We start from the raw sequence: 27,837 nt of genomic DNA, 5'->3' as shown, positions 1-27,837 counted from the left end.
TGAATAAGTGTCATATTTGGATCTTGGTGTTCTTGTTGTCAGGGATATTTTATGCCTCTTGATATGCTTTCCAGGGTATGTATGTTTGTTCATTTTAAGTTAATTTATGTATTTCTTTTATTTGTCATTTTTTCCTCTTTCTCTGAGATAGATGTTCTCAACTTTTTATCTTAGGACTCCTTTACCTTCTTAAGAGTTAGAGGACCCCAAAGAGCTTTTGGTTTTTCAGTTATATCTATCTTTCTGATACTGAGAAATTTAAAATGATTTATTAATTTATTTAAAAATAGCGGGCTTCCCTGGTGGCACAGTGGTTGAGAATCTGCCCGCTAATGCAGGGGACACAGGTTCAAGCTCTGGTCTAGGAGGATCCCACATGCCGCGGAGCAACTACGCCCGTGAGCCACAACTACTGAGCCTGCGCGTCTGGAGCCTGTGCTCCGCAGCGAGAGAGGCCGCAATAGTGAGAGTCCCGCGCACCGCGATGAAGAGTGGCCCCCGCTTGCCACAACTAGAGAAAGCCCTCGCACAGAAACGAAGACCCAACACGGCAAAAATAAATAAATTAATTAATAAACTCCTACCCCCAACATCTTCTTTAAAAAAAAAAAAAGCAATAGTTTCTTTACATGTTAACATAAATACATTTTTAATGAAAAATACCTATTTTCTAAAACATTTCTAAAGAAATTTGCTGAGAAGAGTGACACTGTTTTACCTTTTCACAAATTGCTTTTTATGTCTTCCTTTGTAGAAGGCAGCTGGATTCTCACAGCTGCTTCTGCATTCAACCCGTTGCTGTTTATTGTATTAGTTGAAGTCTGTGCAGGAGATTTATCCTCACAGAGATGTGTATGTAGTTGGAAAAGGGAGGAATATTTTAAGAGCTTTTTCAGATAATTGCAGATTTTCTTTGATATTACACTAAAATTCGACAAGTAGTAGTTTATAAAGGTTAGTTGCAATGTGAAATTTGAATTATATCAATGCACTTTTATATTCCATTACATTAAAATCTATTGGTCTATCTTGTGCATTAAATGGATATTTTATACAGTATCAAAAAAACACATTCATTAATATCAACACCCATCAGAAAAGCCGTTACTTACTGGAACGTATAAGTACTATAAAAACTCGTCAAGCTCATGGTAATGAATAGAAGTTTTCTAAAATTTTAACTTTTGCTTGAAAGCTCAAGTTTTATAATTGGCAACAAGTACTATCAATTGTTTTCCTTAAAGTGACAGTCTTGTTTCATTCATTTTTGAAAAAAAGGTCTGCTATATACCCAGGTCTGGATAATTTTATTTGTGTGTCAGCTCTTTCAAGTCAGTATGATGTTTCCTGAGCAGAAGCAGTTAGTTGAGTTTGTAACTCAAAGCTGTCACATAAATGCTTTTCTTTGAGACTTTGGTATGCAGCTGAAGTACTTTATGTGTACTTCTCATTTCCTCACATGAAGAATATTAGAAAGCTGTGTACACAGGGACCAAGATTAATAAAAATTAATAGTTTTTACTGCTTTATCAAGGGCATTCTTAAGTAAACCTGGCTTTTTTTCCTCTCGTGAATATATGGCACATGGCAGTGAAGACTGCAGTAGTTTGGTGCCATTAATTTGAATGATGCTAAGGTGCCAGCAGTTTTACCCATGATTAGTACAGTGCCAACATAGTGAAAAATGCAAAGAATATCTTAGTATTAACAGTTTTGCCATCTTGGATATCTTGAAAGTGTTTCGGGGAATTGCTGCCCTGGGGAGTGGAACATTTTTCAGAATTAACACATATATATTGATATTAGATTGACTTTTTTTTTTTTTTTGCGGTACGCGGGCCTCTCACTGTTGTGGCCTCTCCCGTTGCGGAGCACAGGCTCCGGACGCACAGGCTCAGCGGCCATGGCTCACGGGCCCAGCCGCTCCGCGGCACGTGGGATCTTCCCGGACTGGGGCACGAACCCGTGTCCCCTGCATCGGCACGCGGACTGTCAGCCACTGCGCCACCAGGGAAGCCCTACGTTAACTTTTTAAAAAGAGTTTTCAAAAAAAAAATGTAGTTGTTTGAAATAGAAACTGGAATAAACATATCATTGAGGATTTTTACATTTCAGTGAGGGTTTTTAATTTTGGGTAGATACAGATTTATTCCTAAGTTGCAATCAGTTATAAAATACTCTTCTAAAATGGTCCCATAAAAATAGTCTTCTACACCAGCGCTGTCCCACGGAATTTTCTGCTACGATGGAAGTGTTCTATAAATCTGCACTGTCAAATACTGTAGCCACTAGCCACATGTGACTGTGGAGCACTTGACGTGGTTAGTGTGACTGAGGGAACCGCATTTTTTAAAATGTAGAAAACCTTTACTTTTTTATTACAACTCAAGTTCTCTTATTTTTACAGGTTTTATTTTTGAGAACAGTTTTAGATTCACAGAGAAACTGAGAAGATAGTACAGAGAGCTCCCATGTATACCACACCCAGGGTTTGTACTGTTAACCTCCTACATTACTGTTGTCCATTGTTTACAGTTAGTTAGCCAGTATTGCTTATTAACTAAGTCTGTAGTTTATTCAGATTCCCTTAGTTTTCCTGAGTTTATTTTCCTGTGTCAGGATCCCATCCAGGACATCACATTACATTTAGTCAGGTATCCATAGGCTCCTCTTGGCTGTGATAGTTTCTCAGACTTCCCTGTTTTTAACAATCTTGACAGTTTTGAGGAGTATTGGTTAAGCATTCTGTAGAATGCTTCTCTGTTGGAATTTGTGTGATGTTTTTCTCCTGGTTATGGGTCATGGGTTTTGGGGAGGAAGACCACAGAGGTAAAGTGCCATTTTCATCACATCATATCAAGAGCATATACTGATTTATAACTGTTAATATTGACTGATTATCACTGTTAACATTAACTTTGATACTTGGTTGACTTTCATGCTTTGTCAGGTTTGTCCACTGTAAAGTTACTCTCCTCCCTCCCCCACAAGGAACTAGATTTTAAATTTTAATTAATTTAACTTGATATAGCCACATGTGGTTAATGGGTACAGTTCTAGAGAGTGTTTCTCAGTTTTAAATATTATCCAAAACTTTATTTAACATCAATTTTAATAGATTTAAAGAAAGGCAGTTTAACATAAAAGAAATATAGAATGTTAGTCTTGAAATGCATTGCTTTTTGAGGGAGGCAGTCTACTTTTAGTAAGCTTAGTCTTTTTAAAAATTAACTTTCTGAGGTTTAATTTATATACAATAAAATGCCTTCATTTTAAGTATACTTGTATTAAGTGTACATCTTGATGAGTTTTGACAAGTGTATATACTTATGGGACCATAACCACAGTCAAGATAGGTAACATTTTCATCACTCCCAGAACCTTCCTCCTCCTTTTTTGCAGTCATTTCCCCTCTCCCACCACTGATTTGTTTTCTGTGACTATAGATAATTTTGCCTCTTCTACAATTTTATATAAATGGAATTATTCAGTATGTATGCTTTTTGGGGTCTGGCTTCTTTTGCTCAGCGTGATATTTGTGATACATCCATGTTGCTGCATGTGTCAGTAATTAGGTGTTTTTATTGATGAGGATATTCCAAGGTATGGTCATTATAATATGTGTCTATCCATTTATCTTGCTTTGGGGCTGTTAGGAATAAAGTTGACCTTAGTTTCATGGCAATGGGTAGTGATTCAGACTGTGCTGGATTGCAGTGTTTATTTCAACACTGTAAATTAGGAATTTAAATTCTTTTTAGGATGAGGAGAAAAGCCAACAGAGCATCTATAATTTTTTGAAGATATTCCATGAAAAGGATAATTAACATAGAAATAAATAGTATTTTGCAAAGTTTCATATAAAAGTGTGTGATCCAGGGCCTCCCTGGTGGCGCAGTGGTTGAGAGTCCGCCTGCCGATGCGGGGGATACGGGTTCGTGCCCCGGTCTGGGAGGATCCCATGTGCCGCGGAGCGGCTGGGCCCGTGAGCCATGGCCGCTGGGCCTGCGCGTCCGGAGCCTGTGCTCCGCAACGGGGGAGGCCACAACAGTGAGAGGCCCGCATACCGCAAAAAGAAAAAAAAAAAAAAAGTGTGTGATCCAGATAGATGTAGACAATTCTGGCTTCCTGGGGAGGGAGGGGAGTTCTTTGTCAGTTCTTTAAGATAAATGTTTAGTAATAAAGTGAATAATGGAAGCCTGATTTTGTTCTATGAAGTTTTATCATTAGTAGATATGTTAACAGATCGTATTTTAAAAATTATTTTAGAAAGTTTGCATGTTTAAAAATGAAGAGATCTGGTATTGTCATTACAGATGGGTGCAGAAGGAAAATGTGTTTTCTGCTATAATAGATGGGAGGAGAATTTCCTTTTATTTTTGTACCTTAAAATTGTTTTTTTAAACCGGGTTAATGTTCAAAAGAAATTAACTTTCTTTGACATTTATGTTTGGGCTGTAAAAGTATTTCAAACGGGAGGCAAACGCTTCTTGTGGGTGTTAAGATACACATTGTTATAAAAGTAATTGAAGAATATTACTGCAAATTATGGAAATAGAAAAAAATCATTAATCCCACCTCATGAACATTTCTTTATTTTTATGTTGTCTTTGTCTATTTATGACATATAGTTGGCCCTCTGTATCCACGGGTTCCATATTCTTGGATGTGGAAGGCCGAATGTAAAGGATTTGAGCATCCCTGGATTTTGGTATCCACAGAGGGTCTTGGAACCAGTCCCCCTCGGGTACCAAGGGTTGACTGTATGTATAATTATACTTTTGTGTGCAGACATTATTGTACCTGTAGTCTGTTGAGAGAATGTGCTGTTTTTACAAGATTGCTTACAGTCTTAATACAATTATAAGTGATGTGGTATATGTGGTTCCCCTCTCGTGGTTGGACCTTTTCTTTTCATTGTTTCACTTAGCCTTTTTCTGAAGTTTGAAAAAAATGCATCTGAGACCTACGTATTTTAGCCTAGTGACTGAGTCTTGGTTCATTTGAATGTGGACTTGTTTATGGTCTTAAAAGAGTCAACAGATTTACAGATTATTTTATCAAAATAGTGTTACAAAAATTTTTTAATGACAGAAATTTAAGTAGGGAGTGAATTTAATATTTGTTATCAGAAGATTTGCATTTAAAATAGTTTTGCTTCATGTCTATTAAAATATTTTTAATTGTACTTTTTTTTCCCTCTAGCTAAATCATTTGTGGTTTATTTTAACCTTTTAAAAATTGAGGTATAAGATATAGTAAATATGTGCACAAATATGCAGTGTATAGTTGGAAAATTCTTTTTTAAAGATTTATTATTTATTTATTTAATTTATTTTTGGCTGCGTCAGATCTTAGTTGCGGTGTGCGGGATCTTCTTTGTGACACGTGGGCTTCTCTCGTTGTGGCGTGCGGGTTTTCTCTTCTCTAGTTGTGGCGAGTGGGTTCCAGGGCACGTGGGCTCTGTAGTTTGCAGTGTGCGAGCTCAGTAGTTGTGACACGCGGGCTTAGTTGCCCCGCAGCACGTGGGATCTTAGTCCCCTGACCAGGGATCGAACCCGCATCCCCGCATTGTAAGGCAGATTCTTTACCACTGGACCACCAGGTAAGTCCTCGGAAAATTTTTTACATGTGCATGTGGTTCTGTAGTCACCACCTAAATCAAGATAGTGAGCATTTCTAGCACCCCAAAATATTCCGTCGTCTTCTTTGCAGTAAGTAGTCCCTACTTCCATGGTGAGCAGTGTTCTGACATCTGTCAAAATCGATTATTTTACCTGTTGAACATTATAGAAATCATATAGTATATATTCTTTGGTGACTGGCTTCTTTTGCTTGATACAATGTCTGAGATTCATGTAATATTGTTGCAGTTATCAGTAGTTGGTTCTTTTCTTTTTTGTTGGTGAGTATTTTGTTGTATAAATATACTACAATTAAAAAAATTTTTATTTTGAAATAATTTCAAACTTACAGAAAAGTTGCAAAAAATTACTTAGACTTTCCATATGCCCTTCACCCAGTTTGGTCACTAGTTTTTTTTTTTTTTGGCCGCGTGGCATGCTGGATCTTAGTTCCCCGACCAGGGATTGAACCTGTGCCTCCTGCAGTGGAAGCACAGAGTCCTAACCACTGAGCCGCCAGGGAATTCCCTAGTCACCAGTTTTTAACATTTCCTCGTATTTACTTTATCTTTCATTTTCTTTTTTCTTTCTCCTTATATGCACATATGTATGTATATAATTTTTAATATAATTTTAAATTTATGTAATTTTTTTCTCTTCCATTTGAGAGTTCATTACAGACCTCATGCTCCTTTTCCTCTGAATATTTTAGTGTTACCTTGTAAGAATAAGAACATTCTTCTGCATAATCACAGTAAAAATTTCAGAATCATAAAAAAGTAACATTGATACAATACCATTGTCTAATCCATAGCTCCTATTCAAATTATTCTATTTGTCCCTTTAATGTGTCTTATAGCATATTTTTTGCTGGTTCAGGATGGAGTTAAGAATCATACTTGCACATAGTTTTTGTATCTCTGTAGTCTCTCTTAATCTGGGATGGTTCTTCAGCTTTTGTCTTTTATGACATTGGTATTTTTAGTGACTGTGGTTGATTGATTTTATGTCTATCCATTTGGGGTTATCTGATTTTTTTTCAAGATTAATTTCAGTTTATGCATTATTGTTAGGGATATAACATAAGTGATGCCGTGTCCTTCTTAGTGTATTACATCAGGAAACACATGGTGTCAGTTTGTCTCATTATTAATGATGTTATCTTACTCAGTAACAGCCAGATGGAAGAGATGCATAGGGCAAGGTATGTGGGAAGGAATGCAGAGCTTCACAGCTCTTTGGTGTGCCATTGTTTCCACACCTTCACCAACCTTGAAGTTCCCCTGTATTTGTTTATTCATTCATCTGTTGATGGACATTTGTGTTGATAAACATAATAGCCAAATGTCAGGTTTTGGTAGTTATGAATAAAGCTACTATGAATATCTTATACTTTTCTCTTAGTAGACATTTTCCTTGCATGTATGTCTAGCAGTGGATTGTGCGATCGCTGGATAGGCTTAGATGTAATAGATATTGCCAAACTGTTTTTTGAAGTGGTTGAACTAATTTGCAGGAATGGAGTTATTAATTTTGTGTTATCTTTTTGTTGTTGTTGTTGGGGGTGTGTGCTGCACCCCACGGCTTGTGGGATCTTAGTTCCCTGACCAGGGATTGAACCCTCGTCCTCAACAGTGAAAGAGCAGGATCCTAACCCCTGGACCGCCAGGGAATTCCCCAGTTTTGTGTTACCTTAATCCAGATTTGGCTAAGATAAAAATAGCTGTTTGCTGGAATGGGCACAGAACTATTTATTTGGTACATGTAAAGAGTGCTAGAGGCGTAGCTCTTTTTTCTGCTTTTGGGAAAATAGAGGTTGGGAAGGTGGAGGCAGATTCAGGTTCCTTGGTGTTCATTCTGTGTTAGTCTTTTGACAGACCACATGCATGGTACCGGTTGGACTTCATTCCAGGTTTGCCATAGTTTTTTTCTGGGTAATTTTTACATACCCAGGTAAGGGAGATTTGCAGTAGTAGATACTGTTTATAAGAAAGATTCAGGGGGTTTTCAAAGGAGTATGTGTTTTGAATTGTTAGTATAATAGTGGTAGCTAATCAGTATATCAAGACTTCTCCTGGGAAGCAATATTGGGAACACTTTCAGAGTAAAACTTTCATAATTAGCCATTATGCTGGATTTTGATTCTGCTTTGGCTTCTCCTGGCTGTCTTTGTCCAGACAGAACTTACTATGTAGATCTGTAGCTAGCTCATGTTGATAGTGATTGTGTGTGCCCAGAAGACATCTGACTCCTCAGCACGGTGCCAGGTTGTGTGAGGCCAGGGTCTCCCTTTTCTTTGTTGCAAACCCAGCAGTAAGAAAAGGCTAGGTTGATTTCTTCTCTTTCCTCACCCTTGAACATGTACTCATGTACACACAGAGTGATAGATGAGGTCCCAAAGAGGAGCTGAGGATGTCAGGAAAACTAGAAAAATATACAGAAAAAAAGAAAAATAATTATATACTAGTAATCAGAGATAAAATAATTGCTAGTGAGGAGTGATTTAGCTTAGAGTTTTTAAAGTTGACAAAAAGGCCAGATTAAATTAAGTTCATTGTCAGGCACAGGATGCAGTTTATTGAAGAAGAACAACTTTCTGGTATTAACTGCAGAAGAAATATATTACTTGAATTCACTTATAAGGAATTTTGGATAATGGACAAGGTCTGAAATAGCAGGTATGTAGAAATATTCTCTCGGCTATTTTTAAGTAAACTCTATTTGAAATCTGAGGGTAGACCTTTCTCTGAGGTCCTTATCCTTAGAATTGGAGGAGCCAAAGGAGAGTAGAGGCCGAAGTAGAGAGGCTGAGAGTGTTATTACTTCTTCACGTGTTAAACTATTCAAAGGATGTTTTTCAGTGTTGTTAAGGTAACTGAAGCCCATCTTGCCCTGATAATTTTACCTTCCCTTTATCCCTCTGAGGTTATCAGTACTGTTTTCCTGCACAGGGGTAGGTGAATCAGCAGACAGCCTCAGGATCTTCATCCTCTTCCACTCACATGCCTGTTCTGTTTCTTTACTCAGATGACCATTCAGCCTGTTGTCTCTATGTAATTATTAATATCTCTCCACACAAACATTTTCTGGCTTAGATGATAGATTAGGTATAGTCACTTTAGCCATTGTTCCTCCTCCTTTTTGCAAAATCTCTTTTCCTCTGAAGTTCATGCTGTCTGACAATACAACTATCTGTTCCCCTCATTATCAGATATAGACCCCGTGGCGTCATCCTTCATTTTCTTCTTTATTCTCTCTGCCATTACTCGGAAGTTACTTCAGAGTCCATAGGATGACTGATCCAATCTTCCCAGGCTCCTGGTTCCTTGACTTACCTCCATCTCTAATTCGTCCAGTGCTTTCATTTTTATTCCTACTATACTTGCTTTTTGACATTAGCAACATCTCAAATTTGTAAACTATCTTCTGTTTTTACTTCCTTCCTCACTGTGCTTCAGTCACACTTTTGCCAGCGTCCTCCACTTTGCCCTCTTTTTCTTCCGTTTTGTTGACAAAATCCTAACCCAGGTTCAGTCCTGTTGTCAGCTCTCTCTGCCCTCTACCCAGGCTGCTAAGTTGGAGAAAGAAGCCCACAACCATGCAGATAGATGCCATCTCCATCTTGACTGGGCCTTCAGAACTAGTGTAGCTAGCTGCAGTGTGGTGTCCTGGATTAGGTCCCGGAACAGAACAAGGACATTGTTGGAGAAACTGGTTAAATCCAAGTTTAGTTACTACTGGTGTACCAACGTTGGTGTCTTAGTTTTGACAAATGTACTGTGGTAAGGTAAGTTGTTTATATTAGGGGAAACTGAGGGAACTTTCTGTAATGTCTTTGTAACATTTCTATAAATCCATAATTATTCCTAAATAAAGTTTATTTTTTTTAAAAAACAATACTATTGTAGATCACAGCAGCTAACTTTTCTTCATTCTTCTCAAACCTTACCCTGTCGTCTGCTCTGTCATTTGCCTACTTATTTGAGAAAATGGGGGCCATCAATGTGAATTCCCCACAGCTTACTATTCCTCCCCACCTCCCCAAAGAAAACCCTACAAAAATAAGTTTGCACGTATCTTAAGTCATTTGGACATACTTTGCTCTTGTCACAAGTGGATAGGCATAGTTTTTTTTTTTTTTTCCATTTGTTCTCTGAAGCCCCATCCACCCTGCCTTCTCAGAGCTTCATTTCTATCATATTTTTGTTAAATTGTTTCTTTACTTTTTAATTCTGTAAGTACTTTTCCATTAGGATATTTTCGTCTAAAATAAAAGGGGAAATTTTCTTCCTCCTCTGCTTCATGTCTCTTCACCTTTTCGCAGCTAAGATTCTAGAAGAAGTTGACTGCATCTGTCGTCTTCCTTTCCTCACCTCCCAACCACTGAACTCTGGCTCTGTCCCTCGCCACGCTTCTCTAACTGTGCTCTTCAAGTCAACAGTGACTTCACTGTGGGAGCTAATGAAGAGTTTTCAGTCTTTCTCTTTTTTGACTTCAATATTTGAAACTTCTGAATTTGTCCATGTTTTTCTTTGCCAGTGCTATCTTTGTTAACACCAATTAGTAACTTACTGGGAAAAGAATTACTCATAATTCCACCATTCAGAATATGAACATCTGTGGGCATATCTACATGTACCCACTAAGAATGTATTTTAAAATGTGTGTAATATAATTATATTCTCTGTATTCTATAACCTGTCTTGAACACTTAACATATTGTTATTTTTTCATGTCAGTGAATATACTTATTATTACTGCTCTCTCTTCTCTACTGGTATGTAGATACATACAATCTGTTAGATTTATAACACCCCTCCTTTCTCTTTAGCTCTTACTGATTCATTCTCTTCCTGGCATCCTGAATGATCTTTCTACAGTGCAGATTTCATCCTGGACACTTTCTTGCGTAAATCTTTTCATAGCCTTTTATTGCTCTTGAGATATAAAATTCAAAGACTTCTGTGATATGACCATTGCTTTACCAAACTTCACTTTAGTTTTTAACCTTATTGAGCAAATGGATAATCTCCCCAAAAAGAACCTAGCTCTTTCTCCTTTCTGCTTCAGAGAAAGTGAATGTGGAGAAAGCTAGAGTCAGTGAATTTGATTTTAGGTGAAAGGTTAGGGCTAGAGATACCTAACTGCATGATCTTTTTTTCCTTCCTGTATCCTCCTGCACAGTGTTTGCTGAGGCTTTGTTCTTGCCTCTTGAGCTTGTCCCTTCTTGATTCCTGCTTTGGGATAGTTTCATTCAATTTTTGGTTTCAGTTCTGTAGATTTACTACCAAATCTATGTCTCTTATCCTGACTCTACACTGGAGTTCAAGGTGTATGTATATTATGGTCTTTTGGATGGCTCCTCAGACACCTCATATTCATTTTGTCCAAAACGGTGTGTCCTTCCTCCCAAATTTGGTTCTTTTCCATCTTCTCTTTCCTTTAAAGCTTTTCTGTACAGATTCAAAAAGCACCCCACTGCCAGTATTGCATGCTATAGATTCCATTCCATTTCTGCATCCTTTGTTTAGATTTTCCTTCCTACTTTGGGAAATATTTTATGGAGTGTTTATTTGAATGGATCCTTGGTTTTGTATAAGCCACTGTAAAGGAGGGAGGGTGGGCCTTCTGGGGTAAGGGAATGGCATGAGCCAGAACCACAGAAGAAGAATGCAGTAGAGAAGTAGAAAGTTGTCATCTGGCTTTGAGTGTGGAGGTGAAACAGTGGGAGATTGAGTTGAGAAGGTGCAGATTGTCAGATTGATGGGAAGCTGAAAATATGAGGATTTTTGACCATACACAGTAGGTTTAGTGACTGTTATAAAGAAGGGTAGGCGTGACCGGGGCAGTGCTTTAGAAAGATTGATCTTAGTGGATGTAATTAGAGGCTGAGTCAGGGAAGCAGGTTAGGATTTTATTGTAATAATCCAGACATGAGTTAACAGATGTTTGGCTATAATGAAAGGAGAATGCAGAAGGAATCTTGAAGGAGGAATTGACCAAATTTCAGGCAAAATGGTTGGATATGAGGGATAGAGAAGAGGAATGAATTTCCGATGACCAGGCTTTTGAGCCTGGCTGACCAGTGGATGGTGAAAACAGTGGTACCTTGATCAGTTGTTGTTAGATGGATATCTGGGAGGAGCAGGCTGCTGGAAAGCCACATAGGTCATGGGAGGAAAAGGTCGAATATGTAATTCACAGGGGTGGGGGGCAGTTCAGAAATTTGTGGAAGAATTTTTGGTTGCTCTTGCTATGACAGTACCTCCACTGCATGTTCTACGTTAGATCCCCCATGATTCAGCAGGCAGAGTCCTACCCGAAGTGTCGGTAGAGAACACCATTGTAAGTAAGACTCAAGATAGTATCTACACAGAATTTATAGTTAAAGAAACCATGGGTACGCTGAGGGAAGTTAGAAAAGGAGAGAAGCTTTTGGGGAATGGTGACTAAATAGGAAGGAAGTGAAGATAGGAAAAATATATCAGTATATTGCTGGTCCTGGAGGAAAAGGAAGGAAATCGTTTCAAGAAAAGGCAGTCTGAAGAGGAGCTTCCCTGGTGGCGCAGTGGTTGAGAGTCCGCCTGCCGATGCAGGGGACGCGGGTTTGTGCCCCGGTCCGGGAAGATGCCACATGCCGCGGAGCGGCTGGGCCCGTGAGCCATGGCCGCTGAGCCTGCGCGTCCGGAGGCTGTGCTCCGCAACAGGAGAGGCCACAGCAGTGAGAGGCCCGCGTACCGCAAAAAAAAAAAAAAAAAAAAAAAAAGAGGCAGAAGAGCATGGTGGGAGCACAGCCTCCAGAGTCTGGCTCAAATCCTGATTTGCTGTAAAAATTCAGAGGTGTTTTCTAATTGGTCACAAGTCTGCTGGGAGTTTGAGTTGACATTTAGCTTGGTGGGGTTTAAATGACGGCCAAGCCTATGCTCATTTTGATACCTCACTGCATCCTTAGAAAGGGCAATTGAGAAATAAGTCCCACTTTCCATTCCAAATAATTTATAATTCAAAGACATCGTGTAAGACAATCCCTCCAGTACATATAAATAAATACATTAGAACTGGGCTCATTTAAATTGATTTGGAAGGAGCAATGTGAGGTGGGGAATTCAGGATTAGAAGTTACAGTACTTCAAATGTGTAGATTTCTTCAGTCATAGCTTGTAGATTTCCTGCTTTAATTCCTAAAGGAGAATGAGCAGAACACCGTTCTGAGTAACGTAGGTCTCTTTAGTTGACAATTCAATTGCTTGGATGATTATTCTAGGTTATTAAGAGTTCTCGAGAAAACTCTTACCATAGGAAGTAGTAAATGGTGGTTAGGCTCCCAGGTCAAGGCATTAAAAACACTTCTGAGCTTTTAATGTTTTTGCTGTATGGTATTTTGTCTCTACCTAAAGGTTTATAGGTGGAATGAGTGATAAAGATTTCCTTGCTCGATGTTCTTTAGGTGCTGCCTGCATCCAAGGCTTCTGTGACTCAAGACCACTGCCTACACAACACAACTCTAGGGGCTCCATCTGCATCCTTTGTGGTAATGGCGCCCCTGGAGTTTGTATTTCCACGACCTGTGTAGCCTTGTAGGAATTTAAAGGGGAAAAGAATATTAAATCTCTAAGAATGATTTTAGTATTTCCACAAATATCACAAATAATTCAGTTTTTAATTGAGATTCACGTGCTTTATAAATTCAGTCTGGTTCAAATCTGGACCTGCTTTATTAATTCAGGGCTGTTTTCTAGTGGTCAAAGTCCAAAGTCCATAGGGGTTTGAATATAAAACATTTGGCTATGTGGAGTTTAAAATGGTGGTAAAAACGCTCCTTCAAGATGTTTTGTGTTACAGTAAAATCTTATAGTTGTAGTCTCTACAGGTCTGTTTGTTAGCCAAGTAGGTCCACGTACTTTTTTAAAGCACACTGAATTGATTTATGCTAAATAAGTTTACACAGCTGATTTGTAAGCAGGATACTTGTCCTCATCTACAGTGGGCACCTTACCTGACTTATCACTACCTGACAAGTGATTTCATTTGGGATGTACCATAATTTAATTGAATCTAACATGCATCAGTTGTGAGATTCTTCGTTTTATATATTACTAAGAAAGAAATCATACTGCCAAGTAAACACTGGCACAGTTTTTTAATTACTTAGACTTTTTATTTTACATTTTGAAAAAGAATTCTTTTAAACTTATTTAGCAAATAAGGCTAATAGATTTTTATTATATAGTATATATTTTGTGCATATATAAAAAGGAAAATAGAAGTGAAATAAATTGGTTAAGATATTCTTCAGCTTTGTACACATTAAGTGTGACTCTTCTAAATTGTTGGAAACTTAGGATTGTAGAAGTCTCCTTCTTCCCTTTCCCCACCCGTGTAGTGTCATGCCATTAAGGGTGTTGGCGATGAAGCATTTCTTAAGAGAGTGTTCCATTATTCTCTCATTGATTTAAAATTCAGTGATTTGGTGCTAGTGAAGTTCTTAAAAGCAGTCTAAGCTGTTTAATTTTTCCTCCTCTAAATACTTCAGGGCTGCTGCATGTGGCCACATGGGTTGTGCAGTGTCAAGTCTCACTAGCAGACCACAACAAGCTTATCGTCATGTGGTTTTTTTTCCTTTCTCAGGTTTTGCAAAGCACTTGAAATCATTCCTCCAGTGATGAAGAGTTGGCTTCACTAATATCCTATTGCTGTATTTGCTTTCTTTTCTATTACACAGTACGTTTCAATTTAGAATCATAGCATGATCTTTTTGAAGGTGTTTTAAGCAGCACTTAAAATCGGGTACTAGGAACGACACAATTGAAAGGATGACGATAAGGAGCGGCTCTGACCAGGTTTCACCCTTGTGCAGACAACGACAGCTGTGACACAGCTTCCACTGCGGGCCAGTAGCAGTTGTAGCATGGCCCTGATGAAGATACATTCCAGTTTCAGAGAGTTTAAAGCGTGAGAAACCATACGCCTTGTGTTTTTTTGGAATCATCAGTATGAGGTGGGGAGGGCACTAAATTGATCTCAGCTTGGGTCTGGTGTGCTCGCTTGTCTGGCCAGGCAAAAGGTAATCAGGGTTAAGCAAGAACATGGGAATCTCCTTGGAACCCACATGGTTGACATGGGGCCAGAAATACTTTCCAGGAAGAGGGCAGATAAATAGTTGATTATGGACGTTAAGCACATTTTTACTTTGCCGTTTCTGTGTTTTAGACCAGTTTCTAGTTTATTGTTTTTAGATCTTTTAAACAGCAACAATCAGGGTGAGGTGATACATCTTGGACATATTTACAGTATGTTACAATGTTTACAGTATTTTCTGTTTTCTAAACTCTCATATCCTTTTTTTCAGCTTTATTGAGATATAATTGATATAACATTGTGTTGGTTTAAGGTGTCAGATGTGTTGATTTGATACATTTATATATTGCAAAGTGATTACCACCATAGCATTAGCTAACACCTCCATCCTATCACATAATTACCGTTTCTTTTTTGTGAAAAAGAAACTCTTTTTAGCAACTTAGCAACTTTCAGGTATATAATACAGTATTATTAGCAACTTTCAAGTATACAATACAGTATTATTAGCTATAATCACCATACTGTACATTAGATTCCCCAGAACTTGTTAATCTTATAACTGGAGTTTGTACCTTTGACCAATATCTCCCCATTTCCCCCACCCCCTGCCCCTGGTAACCACCACTCTGCTCTCTTTGTTTCTATGAGTTTGGCTTTTCAAAGATTCCACATATAAGTAATAAACAGTATTTGTCTTTCCCTGTCTGACTTACTTCACTTTAAGATCTGATATCTTGAAATTGCTCTTGAAGGATCACTCATGAAATTGGTTAGCTTATTATTTTAACTTGATGGTCCAAGGTAACTTTTAAAGAATCACTAGAGTGTAAAGGGCTAAGCAGACAGTGGGGAGAGGAGAGTTGTGGCGGAAGCTGTGAGATAGGTAAGGAGAATCTTTGATACACCTCATGGTGATGGGAGAGCCATTGCAAGGGAGTAACACAAATTAAAATGTAAATCTGTTACCCTTCATTCCCTCCCCATTGCGCGAAGGCTAAAAAAGGAAATCCTTAATTTGGTCCCCAGTGCCCTGCATGGTCTTCTACCACCTATCTCACCAGCATCATCTTGTACCATGCCTCCTTCCCCCACATAAACATAAAAAGATGGTGAATTGGGATGTAAAGGTGGATTTATTCATTTTTACTTTGCCTGCTATATTGTTATAAATAGGGATTAAAAGACCTCATTCTGGTGACTGGTTGAGAGGAGCACAAGCAAAACACACTCCCGAACTATACTTTCTGGGCTGGAATTTTGCATTTAATCTTGACCAACTGTATGGAGATATTTTTCTCTTTAACAGGTTTCTCCTCAAATAAAAATCTATTGTAAACATACGGAAAAGAATGGCAGCGGAAACGCAGACGCTGAACTTCGGGCCTGAATGGTGAGTTTTCAGAGTCTCATCCTGTTCGATATTGGATGACTAGTACAATAGTAAGGTATTTGTGCAGGTGTTGGGGAGTTTATAAAATGTGCATGTTTTTGAGACTTTGCTTTATGTGCCTGCTTGAAAACAATATAGCTAGTCTACGAATAAGTTGTATTTGGTTAGTGACTGCATTTATACTTTATTAAAAAATCTTCCTGGGCTTCCCTAGTGGCGCAGTGGTTGAGAGTCCGCCTGCTGATGCAGGGGACACGGGTTTGTGCCCCGGTCTGGGAGGGTCCCATGTGCCGCGGAGCGGCTGGGCCCGTGGGCCATGGCCCGTGGCCGCTGGTCCTGCGTGTCCGGAGCCTGTGCTCCACAACGGGAGAGGCCACAGCGGTGAGAGGCCCGTGTGCTGCAAAAAAAAAAAAAAAAACTTCCTGTTTTGGTTGTGTAATGATAATGGATTTAAAACTCCCCAGAGTCCCACCACCCTAGTGAATTATTTGTGCTTGAGCCCTTATCTAGGTGCATATATAATTTTATATAATTGTAACATTTTTATGTGTGTATGCTTTCTGCTACAATGTTTGTTTGTGAGTGCTATTCATAGACTCATTTGAAAAAATAGTTTTTATGAAATTATTATTTGAGTTTTATTTTATTGACGGGCTAGGCAGGTGATCCAGAATTACACTGGCTATTAACATCCCATTTAGGATCGGGTTAGCATTTGCCATAATAACAATTAATTGACCTTTGAGTCTCTTACAGATATGTTTGGACCCCGAATATGGAATTCTCATGGAATTTTGAGATCCATCACCTTGTAGTGTGACTTTTTCCCCCTCTTCTTTCTTTCCCCCCAAAGTTGGTGATTGAAGATCCTCTCATCAGTGGCGTGAATAATGATAGTTGCTTTTTCTATTCAAACATTGAACCAGAGGCAGTATATAAAATAGATAAATTGGAATAGTCTCTTAAATATTCTTGATTGTTTAGGTGGTGGTGGTTTGATAAATGATCCAGACTTCCTGTAGTGACTCCCTATTTGAGAACTCTTATTAACTTACCTTATTATATGCATTTCTTTTGATGTGTATTTCCTAAGTTTTCTTGGCCCTTATAGCTAGCATTTGGAGACTGAGGAGAAATCACTATTTGAAATTCTAAGAACTGATGCAACTTATATACTTTGGGAGTTTATTTTGGAAATGTTGACCTAAGTAATTCTGCACCTTTTTTAGTTCTTATTATTACCAAATCAATATATACTTCTAGAAAAATTAGAAATTAGAAGTAATCCAGAAGAAGATATAATCACCATAATTTCACTGTCCATGGTAACCACTGTAAATAGGTTGGTGTATCTTTCTAGGTAGTTTTGTGTATCTTATTTGTGTAAATGTACATTTATTTTCACAAAAATGGGATCATACTGTACATTCAGTTTTGTAACCTGCATTTAAAAAAAACACATCGGAAATATCTTTTTTTATCAATAAATATTTCCTATTATCTTAAATGGTTGCATTGTATGGATGTACCATCATTTATTTAACTAGTCTTCTAGATGTAGCACATACAGGCTGTTCTCAGTTTTTCATTATTATAAAAATATTTTTGATGAACGTTCTTGAAGCTAAAACTTTATTCACATCTTACCAGGTGGTCATATAGCCCACTTTGTAAACCATTTTGTGTGCAGCTTTTCTGCCTTCATCTAGAATTTGTAACTGCTGCTCTTTTGTATTTACACACTCTCTTGTCTCTTTCTTTGTAAAAACATGATTAAAATTGTCAGCTAATTTAAGGTAGTTTTTTTTTTTTCTTCCAGTATCTCTATTAAGAAACAACAAAGAGAGACAGTACAAGGAATTTAGCTAAAACAAAAGGAAAAAAACGCACTCCTGGTGATGTTTTAGAGTCATTATACATTTAACTTCATGCTGAATGGGTTGACAAACTATGGCCACGGGACTGTAAAGTTTTGTTGAAACACAGCCACGCTCATTTGTTTCCATAGTATCTGGCTGTTTTCACACTGGTGGCAAGGTTGAGTACTTACAACAGAGGCCATCTGGCTCAAAAAGCTTAAATATTACTCTCTGGCCATTTACAAAAAAAAGTTTGCTGGCCCCTGTCCTAAACCATGGGTTCCCAAAGTCATTTCAGTGAGTCATTGACCCAGTCTATCAGTAACGTCTTACACATACTTTTCATCGGTACTCTGAAGTTTTGTTTGATGGTGTTTTGTTTGATCAGCCCAGTGTTTTACACAAAATTTGAATTGACGTAGCTTTAGCAGAGGAAAGTTACCAGTTCCATGCTAAAGCAGTAGCTTTACCTAACTGTTACCTCTGTTACCCTGCAGGCATTATAGAATTTAGGAGCCTTCCCTTAGTCATCTGAAATGCTGATAAACTGAGGAGCAAAGGTCTAAGTAGGCACACCGCCTTCTTTGCACCATCTATCAAAATTTCTTCTGGCAAAGGGAATATATGAGACCTTGAAGTAACTCAGGTAACCCTGATCTAGAAAGCTGCAGTATGAATAGAGACTGCCGCTGTGTTTTTTCTGCATGTAACATTACATTCATTGTGAAACTTGAGGTAAGGAGCTATGTCCAGAATAACTTGAGAATCAAAGTTTAGAGTGATTACACTGAATCTGTGTGTAACTGAACCATACAGAAACATTTAGTGATACTATATTCTTTCTACTAAGGTCATCATTTTTATAATGATGTAAAACATAATGTTCGGTAAGAGATGTGTAAAAGGAAGAGGTTTATTTGACAGTAGTGAAGATGGGAGAGCATTGAAAATTGTGCTAGGGACAGACCATGAATGACCATAAGCATGGACTTTTTAAGGTAGGTCTGGAAGAATCATTAGGTCTTAGCTTATCTTTATATTTAGGATAAAAAAATGTATTACATAATTACCAAAGCAGTTTTTAAAAGAGTGAGATAGATTTAATGGAGGAGTAAATCATTTTGTAGGTATAAAACAAGAGTCACTTTAAATCTTTACTCAAATACTACCACCTTAGATGTTTTCTGACCACCTGTATAACAACTCCCCTTACTCCCTACCTCCCTTTCCCTGTTTAATTTTTTTCTTCATGGTCTATACCAAAATATAACATGCCAAATATTTTACTTATTTTCTTTATTATTTATATTCCATCCTCCAGCCCCCACTAGACTGTGCGCTCCTTCGAGGGCAAGTACTTTGGTCTCGATTTTGTACTGTTTGTTCATTGCTGTATCTCCAGTGCCTGGCACATAGTAGGTACTCAATAAATATTTGTTAAATGAATGAGTGAATTGTTGGAAAGTAAAGTTGTTTTTAATACTTTGCTATTGTCAATATGTATGTACATCCTTGAACAGTTCTTTTTGTGTTGCTGATTATTTCCTTTGGAGTAATATCTTAGAAGTGGAATTATTGAATCAAAAGTTTAATTTTTAAGGCTTTGGATGATATATGGGCAGACTGACCACAAGAAGGATTGTATGAATTTAATTCCCATCCGCTGCCTGTTTACTTCACCCTTGACAGAACACAGAGTACCACCTTGAAGAAAAACTTTTTTTAGTTCTAAATCTGGAAGATTTAGGATTTTAAAGAATTTTTTTGTTGTTAGTCCCAGTAGTAAAATAATTCACGCTTATTCCATAAAACCTTGGAGGAAGCAGTAGTACAAAAGGAGAAAGAAATGATCTAAGTTACCCTTAATTGTGCCACCCAAAGGCCGACCATTGTTAATATTTTGGTTTGTATCCTCCTGTTCTTTCTTGTTTGCAAATAATGATATACTTCAAGACATTTTTAAAAAGCAAGACATTCATTGTAACTTGCTTTATTTTGGGATTTTTATTTATTTATTATTTTTATTTTGAGCATTCAAAATCTACTTAGATAAGTCTGGATAATAAAGGAATTTATTATAGCTGAGTGAATAATTACAGACAGTTACCTGGCTTTATGGGGAAGGAGCCAAGGAACCTCACTCTCATCTCCATGGCCTTAAGGGAGTTTCCCCAGGTCTTTCCTTGCAAAAATGAATGAGGCACTTTTGTTTTTCCCAAAGTACTTTGTTTAGACAGACCTATGTTAAAGTAGTTATGACCTTGTACTGTGTCTCTTTATATGTGTTTACCTTACTCAGAAAAGAACTAATTCCATTAAGAAAGGCACTGTATTTCTCAATTTTGGTAAGCCCATTGTTGAGCTAGTGTAGGTACTTAGTAAATACATGTTGAATGATTCAAGTCTTAGGGTGGGGGACATGGGGGCAAGAGAATTCAAACCTGAGATTGCTAGGTTACTATTCATGATCTTTGTGGAATTGTGGAGAAAATGAGAGATGTTCTAGAGGATGGAATGCATTAATAGTCCCAGTTTGCAAAAAGAGTAAAAGATAACGGCCATCTGAAGGAATGATAAATTAGATGTTATCCTAGGGTGTATTTTAGAAGAGAATATTAAAAGTTGTTTAGAAAACATTTTATCAAGTGCCTCATATGTTTTATGTCTTGGGTTAGGTGCTGAGGCAACAAGGATAAAGGACATGGTACCTACTTTTGAATTATTTAGTGGGGCAGCTGACACTAAATAATCTCACAGGAATGTCAGTGCTGTAAAGGGAGTATAATGCCAGTACAGGATATTCATTTGATACCTGTAGGCATCTCATCCTTCAGAGTTTTCCAAAACTGAGCTTATGAATTTTGCTCTTTTAAATTTCTTCTTTTATTTCATCTTAATACCACAGTGTGCCCCTTTCCTCAAGCCAGAAGTCTTGGAGTTACGCTGGATATTTTCTTTTACTTCTGTATCCCTGCGTCTTATTCCACCACAATGTTGTGTCAATTCTACCTCCAAAATATCTCTTGAATCCATTCATTTCTTTCCATCTTCATTGCCTCCACCCTAGTGTAAGCCACCATCATCTCTGACATAAACTATAAGGAGTGGCCTTCTGATGTTTCCCGGCTTCCATTCTTTCTTCGAATTGCTCTCCCCACTGCAGCCAAAGTAATCTTAAAATGTAAATTGGATCAAGTTTTCTCCAGAATCTTTCACCAGGTCCCTATTTGTATGACTGTTTATTAGCTTTTTTTCCCACTAGACAGTTAGTTCCATGAACATTGGGCAGGTACTTGTGTGTAGACTTCTCTCCTTTCCCTCCTGCCACTCTCTTTCCAATCCCCGTCCTCCTCATTGTCTCTGTTCTTTTCCTTTCCTCCTTTCCACTTAACCTGTCTGCTTCCAGGCAGTCCCCACCACACCCCAGGTGAAAAAATATTAGATTGGAAAAAATATTCCAGATAGAAAGGGCATGTGTGAAGACAAGGGGACAGGAAAGTGTAGGTTTAAGAGGGGAATTCCAAGACGTTTGCCTTTACTGTAATGTGAAGTGTGGGAGAGAAGAGCTTGCAGGTAGCCCTTTTATGTTAAGAAGCTTTGGATTTTATTTGATCATTGTGTACCAGTGAAGAATTGTTGAGCAGGGAGTGTTTTATTCAGATTTGCATTTGAAATAAATAACTGGTAGTAGTGTGGAGGATGGACTATGACTAATTAAATTGTTCAGGATGCCGTTGCAGCAGTCGAGGTAAGAAATAAAAGTGAACAATAATAGGTTACTTGATCACGGGATGGTTTGAGAGATACAGGATTTAAAACTGGTGGGACGGGCTTCCCTGGTGGCGCAGTGGTTGGGAGTCCGCCTGCCGATGCAGGGGACACGGGTTCGGGCCCCGGTCCGGGAGGATCCCACGTGCCGCGGAGTGGCTGGGCCTGTGAGCTACGGCCGCTGGGCCTGCGCGTCCGGAGCCTACGCTCCGCAACGGGAGAGGCCACAGCGGTGAGAGGCCCGCGTACCAAAAAAAAACCCAAAAAACAAAAAAAACTGGTGGGACGTTGTCATTGGTTATGGGAGATGGATAGAAGGTGAGGAGTAAAGGATGATTTCTAGACTCTTAATCCAGTGGCTGAGTAGATGGTGGTATCCTTACTTGCCTTTGGGAATACAGGAGATGAAGGAGGTTGGGATGAATAAACTGATGAGTAGGGTTCTTGAAGGGCTGTGAGTGGGTGAATAAGAAAACCCTGCTCTCTAGTGAAGAGTTCAGAGCTGGAATTGAGAGTTGTGAACTTACACAGAAGTGCTTTTTGATTCGTGTGTGTTCACACACCGACACTGAAATCCTAAAGCACACTTTTAAGCTGAAGTTTGGACTTTGGACAAGAGTTAACGAGTGAGGATTGTGGAGTATCGGGGGTTTAGACAGCCCTGCTGCTGCTGCCTATCAGTTACCACTGGTACTGCTAGGAGTAGCTCTGGGCCTCCTGTGTGGAACAGGCCTCCATATGGCTAGGAAGACGAAGCTGTAAGGGTAGAGAAAGCTCACCTGGGCCTAGTGTGGAGGTTACGGAACTTTCCAGCGCAGCGCAGTGCTAGGGGAGAAGCCAGGTTGTGCTGGGTTGTGATGGGGAAGTGAGACTGTGGAGGTGTCTCTGGAATGAAGAGGAAAGATGACCAGTGCTGCATAGGTAGAGGGGGATGCTGCATTAGAGGAGTTTTAAACAAATCACTATTAGATATATTTATATTTAGACATGAGGGGAAAGCCAATAGGGAAGGGTTGAATTTCTAAGAGAGGGTTGTATGGAGCAAGATCCTAGCGGAATTAAAGGTCACTGGTGGGTTTTTAGGGAAAGACATTATCCACGTATGTTTTAGCTTTTCCACATATCTGTAGGTGAAGGAAGACTCGGGATAGGATTTGTTAATTATTCAGTACAGCACAGCCATTATCCTGATTCAGGCTACCGTCTTCTCCAAGTCTGAATTACTCTCAGCCTGCCTTGGTCTGTTCTCTTCACAGTAGCTAGAGGAATCTCTTGAGTATGCATTCTGGCCGTGTTACTTTTTAGGTCTGGTGCCTATAAGAAGTGTTCAGTTCACAGGCATGGAAAGCCGGTGGGGTTTGTGGGTGGCTTTGAAACCTTGTGAAGAGCAGATGAAATGAGGGATGTTGGGCAGTGAGAGGGAGAGTCTCTGGTGAGATGAAATAACTGCAAATACTGGGATGATTTTCACTTGGAAGAGCGCTTAGATGTGCCCTCGAGTGGTAGAAACTCTTGGGGAGCATACTGACGCAGTATAAGAAAGATATTTTAAAATTATATATTAATTATACATATGTATATATATTTAAAAATTAATTTTTGGCAGAATAAACCTTGGCTATTTTAAATAAAAATTTGGAAAGATTTTGGTCTTTTTAGTCATAAAAACCTAGTTTTGCACTCTTTGTTCTGCTGGCGGTGATGGTGGGCAAATTGCTTAATTCCTTGGCTTCATTTTTCTCATCTCTTATATTGGGGTTGTTGTGGAACTTAAATGAGGTAATGTATGTGTAACGTTCCCAGCTTCAGTTCTTAGTGGATATTAATTCCACTTTTTCAGGAAAGAGCTCAAATATACATGAATTTGATGCAAACCACTGTACCGGAAGGTCCTTCAGCAGTGGTTGGATCACTCCTTCACGGGCATGTTGTTCTCTTACTGGTTTGTTTAACCTGTCTTGTAGGAGTTGGACTCAATGACCTATGAGTCCAAGAATAATTGGAAAGAAAACCAAAGACCAACCCAGTAGCAGTGAACACTGCTAGCACCCAGATTGTGTCTTAATATATATATTGGATCAGGCTCCCCGGTGAAATGGTTGAATCTAAGTCTGAGGCAAGAAATAAGCTGATTTTGGGACATTTGACATACCAGAGAGAAAAGAGGCTGTTACAGACTACTAGGCTTGGGTCAGAAGGACTTGGGAGCCAACCTGAAGCCTCTCCCACTGGGCAAAGATGAGATAGTTTGAGTATTGCTAAGAATAATTGCAGTGAACTGAAATACATTAATAAAAAATAATTTGTTACTATTGGAGGACGTTAGTGAACCAAGTCATTATTTTGAAAATTAATAAGTGAAAAAGAAGAATGAAGGCTTTTTCCTTCCTTTCTTACATGAACTGTATCCTATTAGGTAATACCAAATAGCGTAAGAGGGAAGTTTCTCTTTGTAGAACTGTTCAAGCTAGCAAATAAAGAAGAAATGATAAAGTCACTTTGCAACCTTAGTGAACTTAAGGATCTAAGCTTTGGTCGTCAGGGACTGCTTAGCCTCGCAAAACCAACCAGGCAGTATGTGCCTCCTGATGGAATAACACACCACCACATGGAAGTAGTCTTGCCAAGTCTGATAAGGCTCTGCATCCAGTCACCAATTTACATGAAATGCAGAGAACAGAGAAACATGTTAAACTATATCACAGGGATAAAATCAGCAAAATCAAGACTTAAAAGAAAAATCCTTATCTTTTATTTTTATTTTATTTATTTATTTATTTATTTATTTATTTTGCGTTACGCGGGCCTCTCACTGTTGTGGCCTCTCCCGTTGCGGAGCACAGGCTCCGGACGCGCAGGCCCAGCGGCCATGGCTCACGGGCCCAGCCGCTCCACGGCATGTGGGATCCTCCCGGACCGGGGCACGAACCCATGTCCCCCGCATCGGCAGGCGGACTCTCAACCACTGCGCCACCAGGGAAGCCCTCCTTATCTTTTAGAGAGAACATTCTGAAATATTTACAGATGAGATAACTTTTCTTCAAAAGATTTTCTCAAAACCTGAAAATAATTTCCTTTAAAAATCTTGAAAGCCGAAGATTTCCTTCAAAATAGTATTAAAGGATGGTTAGATGATGCTGCAGAAGGAGCAGTATGGATTGGGGACTGGGTGATGGGTACATGGCAGTTTGTTATATTCTTCTTGTTACTTTTATATATGTTCAAAATTGTCCATAATAAAACATTAAAAAATAAGTGGAAAGAGAAGATAGAAACACTGAAATAAAAAACAAAACCCTAGAGTCTAGCTTTACTAATGCATACTCCTTTTTTTTTTTTTTGGTATTGCTTTCTACATGTAAGCACATTTTATATATTTACTATGTACATACTGTTTTTTTCTGCCATTTTTGAATAATGTGCAAGTATTTACTCTGCTTGGCCTTCACACTTTTCAATGTATAATTTGTAGACCATTCTCCCCTCCCCTTTTTTGTCAATAAAGCTTAGCAATTTGGGGGATATATTTTCATGCTTCTGTTGAATTTTCCTTTGTGCTAAACTACTGTATTGCAGTACCGTGGTCCCTTTTACCCTTGTTATCTATTACTTTATAGAACTTTGGGCCACTCCCAGATAATCAGCTACTCCTGACGGTAGTTTTCCCACTTGCTAGTTGACGCAGTGCTGCAGTACGATCATACTCTTGCCATTTTTTTGCTGAGGTTCTCCCCCGCACCCTGCTCCTTTTTCAAATAAAAACATCTTATTATAAAATTAAAATGTTTCTCTTTTCCCAGTTCCATTCCTTAGAGGCAGCTGCTATTATCAGCTAGAAGTATATTTTTACTTTTTTTTCTTAGTAAATATGGCTTTTATATTTTTTCTCCTTGTACTGCACTTTTTTCACTGCATTTTTAAATTCTCTACACTGATCACTAATTGCTTTCATTAAAAGAGAATTATGAAATATTGCGGGCATATATAAAAGTATCATCTTTTTTATAAGCTGCTGTATTTTGCTTTTTCTTTTGTGTAGCATGCTTTGTTAAATATTAGCAAATCATTCTTTGAAGTGGCTGTTTTAGTTTATAATCCCGCAAATACTACTTGAGAATTTGCATTGTTTTACATCCTTACCAACAACTGGTATTGTCAGATTTATTAATTTTTATTAATCTAGTGGTTGTAAGGTGACATATGACTTTTGTTTTAATTATATGTTATTTTTATAGTTTGGAGAACGGTGTTCCCATCTCACCCCCTAAGCTTCTCACAGACGTGCCACAATACTTGCTACGTTAAGGAATTTTCAAATGTTTGTCTAGTTACTTCTCAACGAGCTGTTTTCTTAGTGAGCTATTATAGCAGGTTGTGTTAGAGCTAAAATCTTGGATACTTTGAGATAATGGGGTTTTTTTCTGTTCGTCTTTATTTTATAAAATGTTTATAGTATATTATATGAAAATAAAAAGTCCTGACTGCCAGAATATTTGGCACTTCATTTTATATTCTGCCTACTGTTTTAGGCTCCGAGCTCTGTCCAGTGGTGGGAGTATTACATCCCCTCCTCTTTCTCCAGCATTGCCGAAGTATAAATTAGCAGACTATCGTTATGGCAGAGAAGAAATGTTAGCACTTTTCCTTAAAGACAACAAGGTAAGAAAGTAGGAAAGAGTTCAGAATTATGAATGAGGTTTCAGGTTATGTACAATTATGTGCTGATACATGAAACAGCCATGGTTTTTCTCTCTACCTTTTTTTTTTCCTGCTTTGAAACCTGCAGTAGTTCACAGAGGCTCTTCTAAATGTTACGTACTCTTTATTTTTTTAGAGAAGACCTAACATTTCATTACAGGAGTAGAAAGCTTCATGAAAACAGGAGAGTAGTCAGGACTTAATGCTTTGTCTAACTAATTTCCTCTTAACCTCTATTTCTATCCCAGTATGATGGCTGAGAAAGGAAGAATTTTTCTCTTCTCTCTTTATTGCATCTCTCCTTATTCTTTCCAGTTAGGAGTGAGAAGGGCAGATGCTTCTGTTGTTCTTTTCTTTTGAGTTAAATATAAAATTTTCAGTGGGGACAAAATCTTAAAATGTGACACCACATTTGCGTTACTTATAAATGATCAAAACTCAAAACAGTATAAAATACCTTTTTTTAAAAACATTTTTATTGGAGTATAATTGCTTTACAATGGTGTGTTAGTTTCTGCTTTATATAAAATACACTTTCATTACCTGACTTGTGAGAAATAACATTTTCTATTTTTTAAGTATACTTTGTTTTTAATTTTATTAATGGATTAAGAATCAAATTTTAATGATGGTTGCTTAGGACAGATAAAGTTGCTTGTAAAACTCTCCTACCACTTTGTGCTTTGAGTTAAATGTGCACTGTGGAATACCAGAGTCAGTGCTGTATATCAAATCTGAGAGTGGTAGTCTGATGGGAGGACAGGGAGAGTGACTGGGGTTTTTAATGTTTGACCTTTTCAGAATATTAATTGTGTCTCAATAAGCTTTAATCCATATTTTTAATAATCAGCAACAGGTGAATCAAAGAATATTTTCTTGTTTTATCTTCTTGTAATTAGAGGGATAGCATTAATCTCTTGGTCATGTGTTTGGTCAAACAGATACCTTCAGACCTTCTGGATAAAGAATTTCTGCCTATCCTACAGGAGGAACCCCTGCCGCCATTGGCTCTTGTACCCTTTACAGAAGAAGAACAGGTTGGTATCTGCCTTTGAGCTCCAGTCAAACCCTTGTTCCTTCCCAGTGAGGCATGAAAATGTGAACTTCCTACTCAGGCCCTAAGGAGTGTCCTCCATTCCCCCCAGATCTGCTTCCTTCTTACTCTTTTCTTGGTGTTTGGATGCCTCTCTTAGTTGACTAGATTCTGCTTTAGATCTGAAGCTGTTGAGTATAAGGAGATGTATTTGAGTAGAGAGAAAGTTATTTTTGGGGGGAGAGGGCCGTCCTTTCAGAAACATGTCGTTTTTCAGTTCTTCTGCAAAACATGAATTCTCACCAATTTTTTACCAGTTCTTACATTAAAGGAAAATGTAGATCTTCAGCTTACAATGTGCTTAAAAATATGCTCTTCTGTCAC

At 38.3% G+C, this 27,837-nt stretch overlaps 1 protein-coding gene across 2 annotated transcripts in view; it reads left to right on the top strand.

Annotated features, from left to right (window-relative positions):
* GIGYF2 (GRB10 interacting GYF protein 2) overlaps nucleotides 1–27,837 on the top strand; it is a 139,819-nt gene that overhangs the window by 8,698 nt on the left and 103,284 nt on the right. For both annotated transcript variants that reach the window (XM_082631244.1, XM_082631245.1), the window contains 3 exons: nucleotides 16,012–16,095; nucleotides 26,252–26,381; nucleotides 27,362–27,457. In XM_082631244.1, coding sequence (XP_082487370.1) covers nucleotides 16,055–16,095; nucleotides 26,252–26,381; nucleotides 27,362–27,457 — 267 coding nt within the window. In that variant the 5' untranslated portion in view covers nucleotides 16,012–16,054. The remainder of the gene's footprint in view (nucleotides 1–16,011; nucleotides 16,096–26,251; nucleotides 26,382–27,361; nucleotides 27,458–27,837) is intronic.

The sequence above is a fragment of the Mesoplodon mirus genome (assembly GCF_964341445.2).
Source record: "Mesoplodon mirus genome assembly, chromosome: 8".
In the NCBI taxonomy this organism is placed as follows: domain Eukaryota; kingdom Metazoa; phylum Chordata; class Mammalia; order Artiodactyla; family Ziphiidae; genus Mesoplodon; species Mesoplodon mirus.
The sequence above is the reverse complement of the archived record's forward strand: the minus strand, read 5'-3'. Positions and strand labels throughout refer to the sequence as shown.